The following is a 12624-nucleotide window of genomic DNA, read 5'->3' as shown; positions in this document are numbered from 1 at the left end:
TAACTTTTGATTCTTTTTTATAGTTTGTGTTTTTCAGTCAAAAATATGCTATAGTTTTAGAATTACAGTGGATAGCCAGTAATAATCCAAGCGCTTCACACAACAGACACATCATCAAAGTCAATGAATGAATCCATCGTGTGTCTCCCTAGTTAAAGTGTCCACAAAGGCTGGGTGATATTTCTTCATCAGAACCTTATCAAGATATGAACATTCAAGATACTAACATTGAAATTAGGATGATATCAGTCATGTTAAATTGCTCATTTAGACATCTGAATGGGAAGAACCGTACAGCTTGAAAACTTCTTGAAAACTCAAGAATTGTATAAACCTGAAGACAGTATTGTTCCCATTTTTAAAAAATATCCAAACAATACAAATACATTTTCAGATCTTCACACAACTGCCGTATACTGCTTCCACTTTAAATTCAGCGCAACGTATGATGCTTGGTCAAATATGCAAACCTCGTTCCCCTTCCCATCTTGCTCATCAATGGCTATTGATTGGTTCTAAAATAGCTACCCAAAGTCACCTGTGGTCTCACCTCTGGATTCTGCTATTTGCATCTGCGTACCTGTGACAGAGCACCACAGTGATTGCTTGCCATTCCTCATTAAGGGCGACAGCAGAATTGCCCTCGGTTTCATTAGTGGATATCACGGAAGTAAAAACGGGCGAGGGGAGACTCTTTTCGTATATGAAAGATGAAGGTGGATGTGTGAGATGATGACACTGGGGTGAATAGGAGACCGGGAGAGGACAAAAGAAGCAATAAGAGAATCAGACAGAAAAGTAAAAAGTGTGCCAACAAAGACAGACAAAGGGATCAAGAATGAATGAATTGAAGTTGTGGGTGGTAAAGGATCCTATTTTCTCAAAGTATGCTGAGGGTTTCTTCTTTCTTCCCTTCAGGCCTCGCCGGCATCACATTAAGATCATCCATTGGAAGATCTGAGGCAATCTTTTGATGTTCTTCGTGCGCACACAAACAAGACTGTGGAGTGTTCCTTTGACAACAGCAAACGCTACAGAAATCCTCTATATTTTTGTATTCTGAGTCCCTGGCCTGCGAGGGACGATGTTATCATCTGAGGGTGCAACTCATACTGGTGAATAATTTAATTCACCTGTTCATATTTCATCAGTGAATACATTAAGTTGATTCTTCCTCTCATCCCCGCTCTACAGCGTTCTTCAATCCTTAACTGGCATTGCTTCTTGCCGCTTGGCAGGTACATTATGTGGACAAGATAACAGTTTTTTGTCTTTCAGGTCACATTCAAAAGAGGCTCAATAACACATTGTTTGTAAAATACCGAAGTTGCTCCACTTTACTACCACACTTTATTCATGCGTACACCTTGCCTCGATTAATTGGCAGGGGAATCATCCACTTGAAATACATATGCTCCTCTTCCCAACCAGACAGCTCCTTTTTTCCGTCTCAAGTGAAATCTCTACTTGGTGCTAACTATGGCTGTTTGATGAGACACTTTTAGAAATGATACCAGTACAAGTAAATAACTCTTAAGTAGTCAACTATACCAATACCAAGTATGGATACCACTAGTACGTTTGACCCCCCTAAATCTTAAATATAAATACATAAATAAATAAACTGTGATAGATTATTTTGAAGAATATAGCTTTTCCTTAAAATTTCAAGAAAATAATGGTAATTTTCTATTCTTCTAATTTGTTATTTCTAGTTTTTCATCATAAAACTAGTCCTGGGATGAGTATCAGCTACCACCAGGATTATGATGATACCTTAATATTTGGCCACATATCATCCCGATTCCAATACTTGGTATCTGTACTCGTTCATCCCGAGTACTAATAATCATTATCCAACTTCAAAGCAGCTAGCATACACCCATCGTCATTAAAGATGATGATGTCTCGATACAACTTTTTCACTTCATGTATGATAACCACATTGCATTCTACTGTACAATACTGTTCGATAGTGATATCGAAAGGAATGATACTTGTTTGTATTTTTCTAGCATGAAATGTTTAAAGAAACTTAATCAAGTGATACTATTCAAAAAAGAAAAGTAGTCAGCACAGTAAATATGAGAAAATACTTGACACATGTATTCCAAACATTTGGGTTACATGAACTCAACCTCAAACATAAACATATTCATCCATCCACCCATTTTTTCTAGCCGCTTATCCTCAATAGGGTCACAGGCCTGCTGGCTCCTATCTCAGCTGTGAATAGCCAATAGGTGGGTGGTACTTCAGTGCAACCTTAAGATGTAAACCCATATAATCCATTTTTTGCCTGATACTGTACATCCCTAACTAGAGAGCTAACTGTTAAAAACATAATCAAATAACACATGGCCAGTCTTTCAAAGTAGTCAAATGCCTTTGTTGTCATATTACAACAAATGTATTAAAAGTGAGAATAATACTACACCAACAACAACAAAAAACACTGCTACCACTAAAGTGAGAGTAAATTAATACTTTCTGCCATTACAGAAAGACAGCTAGAAACACACAGAAATACATTTTAGACCCTGTTAGTGCAACAATGAAAAACACGACACGCAAAGGATAGGGGCCAAGCCCAGCCGCAAAAATAGCAAGAAAAAAACAACAGTTTATAACACCTCTTCTAACAATATTTATAACTGTTAACTTTACAGCATTACACTGTAAAAAGAACAGCTAAAAATATTTTCACTCATCAGAGCAAAGGCTTGTATAAACACTGGTAAAGCGCTCCAAAACTTTCCCTGACAACCCAGGGTAAACCTTGCTCATCAATGACTTATGAAGGTGGAAATCTCTTAGTTGAGTTGTATCACGTCAACATATTTCAGATGCCCAGTAAGACATGACATGAATGACTCGCAAGTGAAAGTATTACTATATATAAACACAACTCTCAGTTTTTGTGAATACTATAATATATCTTGTGAAATAACAACACGGGTAAATTTGCCATATTGTAAGTCAGTGTACAGTTACTTTAACTGTAAATTTAGCGTCCACTCAACTCAAAACCCAACAATTACTCCAAACCTTTGTCAATATAAAGTGAGTACACCGACTAATGCCTGAACTGGACCCAACTATAAGTTTCCTTCCCATGTGACATGTGACTTAGTATTACAAGGTCTCAGGTGCGAATCGGGTACAGATATATTCAATTTGGTGTTAATTGTTCTTACACTCTTTTACACTGGTCACTGAAAGTTCAATATGGCACCACACAGTAAAAACCTCTCTGAGGAGCTGTAAAACAGAATTATTGCCCTACATAAAAATGTCTTAGGTTATAAGAAGATTGCCAGCACCCTGAAACGGAACTGCAGCACGGTGGCCAGAACAGATCTCGCCATGTTTGACCAAGGAAGCTGAGTGAATGTGCTCAGTGCTATATCTAGTGGTTGTCATGGAAAAACGAACATATACAGTAGTAAAAAAAAATTGCTGTAGAGGTTATAGGCATAGGGACTCAGCCTGTCAGAGCTCAAACCAAATGCCACACACTACATCAAACTAGTCTGCATGCTTGCCATCACAAAAGTGAAACCTCCTGATGTACAACAAAGTCTACCAAAAATTTGCTGAAAATGGACAACAGGCCCTTTAATTATTAGACTATGTACTGTGAGTATGATTGCCTCCCTGGGCAATGGGACGATATTGTAACATAATGCCTAACACAACTCCTAGACCAACTAGCCTTGTCAACAAAGCTGAGGTTATGTGTCATGGACTGGCCAAACAGGTTTTCAGACCTAAAACCTAATGAGAGCATTAGCACAGGCCGCTAACATCCACCGAGTCTATGATGTCATCATGGAGGGATGGAAGAGGATTTCAGTGGTGAATTTCACATCTGAAAGGGTTAAGGTAAGTACATTTGCACAGTTAAATAAGGTCTACATTGTTTCGTTGTCCTTGAAGGTGATAAAGGTCTAATTTGCAAAGCTATTCTTGATGATACACTGTTGGAGATTTTAGCAGGATGAGAAAATGATGACATGTTTGTCGCAGTATGTGTGAGATAGTTTTGACAGTTTTGTAATCCCGATGAAAGAAACACATTGGTCTCTGCCACGTCTTCCGACATCTTAGGGAAGGACTTCACAATGTTTCCCTGAATGGAGCATGTCCAATGATATTTCCAGGTTGGGGCTGGGATGGGATATGTTTATGCAGGATAACTTAAATGTTTTTCATGACATGACCTGATGCAACACCCCTCATTCAAAGAGTGAGCAATAGTTACTCATTATTAACTGTATAATATTTTCAGATACTATATGCGTCTTGTAAATGGCATTGGCGCAAAGATTTGAGTCTTCCAAGACTTTTGCATCCTAATAATAGCGCAATAAGTGTGTTTTGTATGTTATATAATTAGGTGTGTCGAAATAACACATTTGTTGTGACCAATTAATTACAGTCAAAGTTAAAACATTATGTGTAATTATGTTAATCTAATTTGTAATCTCTGACTTGACGCTGTCTGTATGCTGTTTATATTTATTTTGATGCATCAAGCTTCTTGTGCTTGTGTCGTTGTGGGTTGGAAAACAAAGATCAATAACACCCTGAGGTGGATATTGATTGGCTGTCATTGTATTAGGCATAACCAAATTGGCTCCTGTTGTGGGTGGGAGGGCAAGTTCATGACCAGTAGGAAGACATGAAAATGGGAGAGCATGTGAGGGTTGTTGGTCTGATAAATGGTAAATTTAACTTTGAAAAGTCTTCAAATGGCACCCTTGTTAAAGGTTGAGTGATTTGCACTCTTACAACAGAAGCAGCTCAAATTTCGCCCTAACACATAAATTCAAAGCACCCAGCTGTGATTACAACCACCACTAACTATGGCAATCAAGATACTAACGTAGAAGCCATAACAAAAGGTCTTTGCCAGTCTAAACTTGAGAACACACGTTTGAGCAAGTCTGCTACGGGCACAATGGGCGCTGTTTATTTTAATGTTTTTCTCAAATTATTTGACAGTTGACAAAAGAAATCATTCCTCCTGATGGTTGAAATTTAGGATTGCAGCCAGCACATGGCACTAGTTTCAAATAAAGCAGAGGGTAAATGGTTTCACCTCCATCTGAATCTTTTGATCCATCACAATTATACTATATATCTAAAAAACACACCAAAAACCTCTTTTTTTTACACAGGCGAGATTAAAAAGGGATTAGTAAAATCAATTATTGATAGATCTTAATGAACTAACCTCATTTTTTAAAATCTCTTGACAGCATTACAAAAATTCAAAACTTCATAGACAATTACGGTATTTGCGATCATACAGAATTTAAATGATATGCAGTGTATGGGAGTCTCTTGTCTAATAGCTATTCTTGTGGAATAGTCTGGCAATTTGTGCTCCAGCAGTTTGGCTTTTGGCCCCCTACCACCTTTTGAACCCAGTTTGATATCTTTAAAAAGTATAAAAGTTCTGAAAGGGTTGACTTGCAGTTTTCTCTTGCACGCTGGGTCAGCCTGCCTTCTCAGCATTCATCTTAACACTGTTTCCCTGTGCGCCGTAATTCTGCTAATCTTTACGTGAAGCGAAATACCTGTCAATGCTCATGCAAGAATTCCAAGGCAAATCCACAGCAGCACACATACAGTACAATATAGAATATATACAGTGCAAGCAGCAAGAGTGGTGACTTAAAAAGAAGAACAAAAAAAAAAAGCAAATAATTGGCGAGTGAACGCACACTGATTGCTTGGCGCTGAAATAACAAGAAAATAAACCAATGCAGATGAGGATATGCGGGCAACAAGTTGAAGTCGTGCTTACTTCTGTATTTTTAAGCGCTCTGGATTAAATGCTTCCGAGGTCACACGCCGCCTGGGGCAGCCACTTGACTCTTCAACACCCCAGCGCGAGAAATAAAGAAAATCCGGTATACCGGTACTTACGGATGAGAGGCACACTGGCATTGGCGGTCCCAAGTTTATTGGTAGCGACACATGTGTAGTTCCCGTAACGATCTTCTGTCATATTGGTCACCGTGAGGACTGATCTGGAACTGAGGCTTTTGATGTCAATGCCCTGTCCCTTGATAATCCTGAAAATTGAGCACAATGCCAACACATTAAGCCTTTATTTCTCACCCACGCACACGAAAATGTCAAGGGGGAGGAGGAAGGTGTCAAGGACGGCACAAATGTTTGTCATGCTTGACACTAAGCAGCACTTCAATACCTCTTCAGCCGATCTAGTTGTTCCTTAGTGTTTCATATCTGAAGCCTTGAAAAAGAAGGTCAAATGACTAAAAGGCTAAGCAGCTGGGTGCTAATTTATATTTCAATAAATTGTCATGCGCTTTGGTATGAAATTGACAAACGTTAATAGGCTTGAAACAGTGATTAATGTTATAGTTTAATAGGGCCACAACAATTGTTTTAATAAACCAACTTGTCAATTATGTTTATTTTTTTAATGAACTGATGAATCATATTTTAAAAACAAGTTTTAATTTCTATTCCTGAATTTTAAAAAAATAGTTTTTTTCATAATGGCATTGCACAAACCAAACCTTTGATGATTTTGTTGCTGTCTTGGGCCATAACATGTCAAGTATTCAGCAAACATGATGATCATTGTTTCCCAAAGTAACAGCACATGCCTCATTCTGATCGAAAACAATGAAAATCAGTCAGAGAATATTTCCAGTCGAGGGACTTAAATTCTGAGCATTTGGGCAGTTGTAGGTCACTTAACCATTGGTTCTTAACCTTTATTCATAAATGTGTAGCACAACTGCACCAAACAACTTTTACTCTCTCCATATATTGCTAACCATTTTCAAGCTACAACCTTTTGAAATGGTGAAACAAAATGGAATCTATCTTCATCTTCTATAGCCGCTTATCATCACAAGGGTTGGTGGCGTGCTAGTGCCTATCCCAGCTGTCATCAGGCAGTGAGAAGGGAACACCCTGAACTGGTTTCCACCCACTTGCAGGGCACACAAAGACAAGCGACCATTCACGCTCACAATCACACCTATGGACAATTTAGAGAGTCCAATACATCTTCCATGCCTTTTTTGGAATGTGGGAGGAAGCCAGACTGCCCGGAGGAAACCTGCATGGCCATGGGGAGAACATGCAAGCGCCACACGGGAAGGCTGAGATGAGACTTGAACCTTGGACCTCTTAACTGTGAGGCGGACGTGCTAACAACTCCCTCCTCCGCGCTGCCCATGAAAATGGAATATTTTATTGAAAAAACTCTGGCCCCTAAAGGGTTGTGCAACTGGGATTCATGGTCATGTGTTCTGGGCATTACAATAGCTAAGATTGTATATCAATTTTGAAACCTCCTTTGCAATTGAAATAGTTTTGTGACTGTAGATGTGTGAGTGCGTCAGATATTTCAAAATAAGATAACACAGGTAAGTAAACAATATAAACCGGAGCACTTGAAGAATTCTTAACAAAGCATTAAATCTCATCTCAGTGTCCATGTTTTTGAACATGGATGGATTCACATTTTCTGCTTGCTTCTTTTAATGAAAATAATATGGTACAACCTTGGTTAACAAAAGCTGCTGTAAGCAACTTCTCTGGCTGCTAACACCCAACTAATTCCGTCCGCTTCCACCCTCACACTTGCCCCATTACCATAATTACCATAAGACTATTTTGTTTATATATTTAAAAATCTTCATTTCAGATGTAACAAAGTGTCTGTGCCTCCCAGTGTTGTCTTATCTGTGAAAACCGGGTCAAAATGGCTCTTTGAATATTAAAGGTTGCCGACCCCTGGCCTACATTAACATTCAGGCTTCGGCATTTTGTTGAACTTCACTTCTTTAACGTTTAAGGAAGTGCTCCTGGCTTAATCCATCACATACTCCAGAGGAGGTTGTGTAAACTATCATTGTCGGGCTGCCTTATCAGCTTTGTTTTGCATACAGTATGAGGAACTGCCTTAAACCGCTTCACTAGACCTTGTGTCAAGCAACGTCTAAAGGTGACATCCTCACCAATAATCTTGATGGTAGTCTCCAAGTGAGCTTGTCTCTTTTTTTGAGTCGACATTAAAAGAGTTTGCAATTTCCTCATTCAGACAGAAAGCAACGTCACACAGACATACACGCACAAGACTCCCTCGCCTCCATTCAAAGCCGTGACACATCATGAAAAGGAGTTTGTCAAAGACTGTTCCGCTTTTCTAGCAGTGGCAAACTGGCAGTAGCACTGACGTGATGTTAAGGCCGTGAAACACGTCGACAAAAAGAACACAATGAAAAAACAAAAGTGGCCTTCAATTCCTCTTTGTACAGACGCTAAACTTATTGAGTTCTGTGTTGAACAGTTAAGACCACATATTTCTGTCACTATCGAATCCTATGAAAATAGATTATCCAATTGAATAGTCCATTGGCTAATCAAATAATTGCCCCAAGTCTTTTTTAAAACAAGTCATCGATGGTTGAATTTGAGTTGATTTTTTTTTTTTTTTTGTTATTTAAATAATCTGGTAAGGTTGAACGCGAGTTCAATAATGTTGATACATTTACTCAATATATGCATGAGATGATAACCGTAATGACAGTATATCTCGGTTTTAGAAGTCACGGTTATTTAAAACTGTCCATGTCTGTCAAAATCGGTAAGTTTATTCCCTCCCGCATCATCTGCATTCTTCTTCTTTTTGATGAGCAGACTGAGCACATTTCATAATTGACTGCCCCCTATTGGTTGATATTTAAACACCTATAACTGAGACACTAGAGATTGTAGGAGCGGATTATACTGTATTATAAAATAATAGGGCCTAGTGCTTTTTAGGAAGTTCTTTTATTTAGGGAAGCTCCGTGTGCTAATATTGTCTTTAAAGAAAGCCCGCTAACGCTGAATTAGTAAATGTTTTTCAAGCACACATAGCATTTGCTATATATATATATATATATATATATATATATATATATATATATATATATATATATATATATATATATATATGTATTGAGTCTACCTATTTTTAAGGTCGACCACCAACATTTTCTATCAACTTCTTTTCTTAGCCCTACTTTCTTCTTTTAGTTGATGAAGAGTAAATTAGGACACTGCCATGTAGCAAGTCACCTCAGGCTCAATTAATGACTCAAATCCTGGCAACTTGACTCTTAGCAATTCGAATGAATAGATTCCAGCCCATAATTACAATTAGCACAGCATGAGCTGATAATTGAGATTGTGCGCACCAAGAGGTGTTAAATGCTGGTTAATGATCTTTCGTTTTTAAACAACCAACACTTGAATGTAAAATGACTGATGGATATGCAGAGATTGATTTTAAAGGTTTGCCAGAGAACATTATATTAGAATTTAAGGATAGGGCAGAACACAAATTAATCTTGTTGGAACATTTATGTAAGCTTTCCCTTGCAGCCAGTTTAACATAATGACAGACCATTTTCCTTCTGAGAGAAAACATAACAAAGCCACCTTTCTTTAACTGTGCAAATGTACTGCCTGTAAGATGTTATAATGTTGTTGTCATCAGAGATAGAATATTGGCAAAGTTCCAACTGCAATTAAAAAAAAAAAAACATTAGAAAGCTTGTCCTGTACATATAAAACGCACAGGGATTTTTTGGAAGTATCTCTGGTGCCTTAATATATATTTATTGTAAATAGTATGTACATAATATTGATCAATATCAGATAATTATCTGTCCCAATAAGGACCGGAATTGGCCCCTATCGGGATCACTTTTGGTGTAAAAAAGCCAAGACAAAGGACACACCCTACTGCAGAAAAATAACAAAAAAAACTGTTCCTCAGTGTACGAGAAATAACTGTTAACTCAGGCAATCTCTACTCACCTTTTCTCCCCTTTGTACCACTCAAATGTTGGCGAAGGCACAGCAGCTGCCTCACACCTCAGCAGAGCAGTGCGTCCCAGACCAACACCGTGGCTTTTCATCTCATGGATGGATGGGGCAACTGGAGAAAACAAAGTTAAACATGTTAAAAGAACACATTTCTATTGTCCTTCATATGAACATTTGCGACAATTGAGTCAGTAAGTGCTAAACTTGGTGGATTTCTTGAAAAAAAAAAAAAGGAGGAAAATGACTGTCTTTAAAACCGCAGTCAGTGTTCACATTTGTAAAACTTCTAAAAGAGAAAGAACGGGGGGGGGGGGGGGCATCCGCTGCCAATGTTGGGAAAATGAAATGACTTGTACGGGATGGCGATAAATGGCTTAATGGGGTTCAAAGACTCAATGGCAGCGGCAGGTTCTGTGAATGCAAAATGAGAAATCTTTTATGTGAAGAAATATGAAGGAATTCCATTGTCACGAAGGCGGCCATACATGTAGGGAATTTCTGAGGAAAAGTGTGCCTTTGTGTTCCAAATATTTACATTGCTGGGAGACAATCTTAAGCAAAATGAATTCATGTGCGATGACAAAGAATCAAATTCTTACAGCACTTTCTTGTTTGTTATATTCAAGATAAAATGTCTTATATCCATTGCTAAATTTAACACCAAATACCGGATGGCTCCTATCTGTGCAAGGCAACATTTTTTAACCTACATCATCCTCCTTTAAGTCTTTCAAAGCTAGCAGGTGGTGCTCTCAAGAATCACAAAGAGAATGGAATCAGATCTACATACAGTGATAATTCTTGTCACACATACCCCCCCCCCCCCCCCCCGACACACGCACACACACAAATGGTCTGTCCCCATTCCGTATTTTGTGCAGTATTTCCACATATAAAGTAATGGCAATAGCTTGAAAACAAACAAAACAAATATTGATCTTGAATGCAACATTGGGATGAGAAGCTGCAAAACTACTTTCAGTTCCTTTTTCTCGGAAGCTGTGTGGCTTAATTGTTAATTTCTTGTCTGGATATTTTTTTGACCACACCCATTTCACACCCATGAAATATGTTTTTCTACCAAGAATCACTGTACCAGTCTAAAGCACATTTGGATTAAAGAAAAAAAATACAAACCAGAGTGCTAATTTATTAGATTTTCCAACTTTATATTGTAGAAGTATCTCTAGGTGTATTTTATTCAAATTTCCAATACTTTTAACAACTGGCCTCTGTGTAAAACATAAAACAAAATCATAGAAGTTTTCCAAAGGTGTCTGTTTCACACAATTCAGCAATAAGTTGCTTCATGTTGCTATTAATTTGCTCTTCGAAAGGAAAAATGTCCTGGTCCTGTCACGACATTGACAAGAATGAATTTAGATTTGCTAATATCTGCAGAAACCAGTTAAGATCTCACAGATGCCCTGAATTGCCTTAATGTACCCCCAGGGGTACACGTATCCCATTCATCCCATTTAAGATGACGCGTGTTTAAACTCGAGAGCTATAATGCTTTGTTGCAGACGAAACCTTGTGAGACACATAGGTAGTGTTAAATATGACTTGCTAGATACGTTGGGTTAATTAGGTTACTCTTTTATCTATTGCATCGCTCGCTTTTCAAGACCGTTATGAAGAAGCATGCATATGAACATTCTTTTGAAGAAGCTTGAGCAAGCTGAAGTCCTTTTGATTCCCCAAAAAGCTGTCATTTTGACAGTGCGAAGATTCCGCACGAGATCAATGATATTTTCCTCAAATGGATCCTGATAATCAACCTTCCACAGCATTCCAAGTGTGGAAACATCTGAGAAAAGATATGTAGGATTGATGAAGAGTGGAGTGTGGACTGTATCCACAGGGTTAGCTCTTCTAACCTGTAAGAATGCGTAGACATCTGACAGATGAGGTGGGATGCGAGAGATGTGTGCAGTATGAAAAAGATCCATGCGAGCTTTTGTGAACTTGGACTATGATCGCGTAGGAGAGACTGGGGGAGGTGACAGTGTGCTCTGTGATGATGAATTTCCTTCCACCAACATTCTGCTGCAACCTAATGAACACTCATACGACTTGAGTCTGCTGATTCTCCGTCCTTGCATGTGGGTGCCAATTATACCACTCCTTTCGCTCTTCCAAGGCTGGGCCGACTAATCTGAAAGACCTGAGGTAGTCATTCAAGTGATGGCTTGGGCTATAGCTTTTCCCGTTCATTTATCACTGTGGGAAATGTTAGATGCCATGCTGTGGGGTAGTGCCAGACTTTGACTGCCTATCTGTGCTGGCTGTGCCACTAAATGGGTGTGCAGGCTTTAAGTGTGCATACCGTTATTAAAAAAAGTAATGACCCGATTCAAATCCTCACCCACTCAATTTGAATCCTTCGTGGTAATCATACCATGCTATCAACTTGGAGACATAAACACACACGTACACAGAAACACACACACAGCGGGTCTGTGAAGATGTGGCGTTAAGAGAACATATAGCCTGTATATTGTAGGATCATGAGCGGTAAGAATTTTACTCCACTTTTACCGGCACGTGATGTAAATGACGCAAATTAAATAAACATTTAATATTGATCGACGGCATGGAAATATTACAACATTAAAATCACAAAAAAATCAATAGCTTAGTCGGTCCTCATAATCCTCAACTGATGTCATTGTGCAGCGCCATTGATTATCCGGGAACTTTGAAAGCAAGATGATGGCCATGTTGAGAACTAAAGATTCTTATTTTTATTAT

General features: G+C 38.5%; 1 protein-coding gene across 2 annotated transcripts in view; it reads right to left on the bottom strand.

Annotated features, from left to right (window-relative positions):
- negr1 (neuronal growth regulator 1) overlaps positions 1–12624 on the bottom strand; it is a 142551-nt gene that overhangs the window by 43350 nt on the left and 86577 nt on the right. For both annotated transcript variants that reach the window (XM_088425813.1, XM_088425814.1), the window contains exons 5-6: positions 9862–9982; positions 5938–6086 (exon numbers count right to left, since the gene is read on the bottom strand). In XM_088425813.1, the coding sequence (XP_088281939.1) occupies positions 5938–6086; positions 9862–9982 (270 nt within the window). The remainder of the gene's footprint in view (positions 1–5937; positions 6087–9861; positions 9983–12624) is intronic.

Source organism: Hippichthys cyanospilos, chromosome 10, assembly GCF_059441005.1.
Source record: "Hippichthys cyanospilos isolate Australia breed blue-spotted pipefish chromosome 10, RoL_Hcya_1.0, whole genome shotgun sequence".
NCBI classification, from domain to species: domain Eukaryota; kingdom Metazoa; phylum Chordata; class Actinopteri; order Syngnathiformes; family Syngnathidae; genus Hippichthys; species Hippichthys cyanospilos.
Note: the sequence above shows the minus strand (reverse complement) of the source record. Positions and strands in the feature narration are given on the sequence as shown.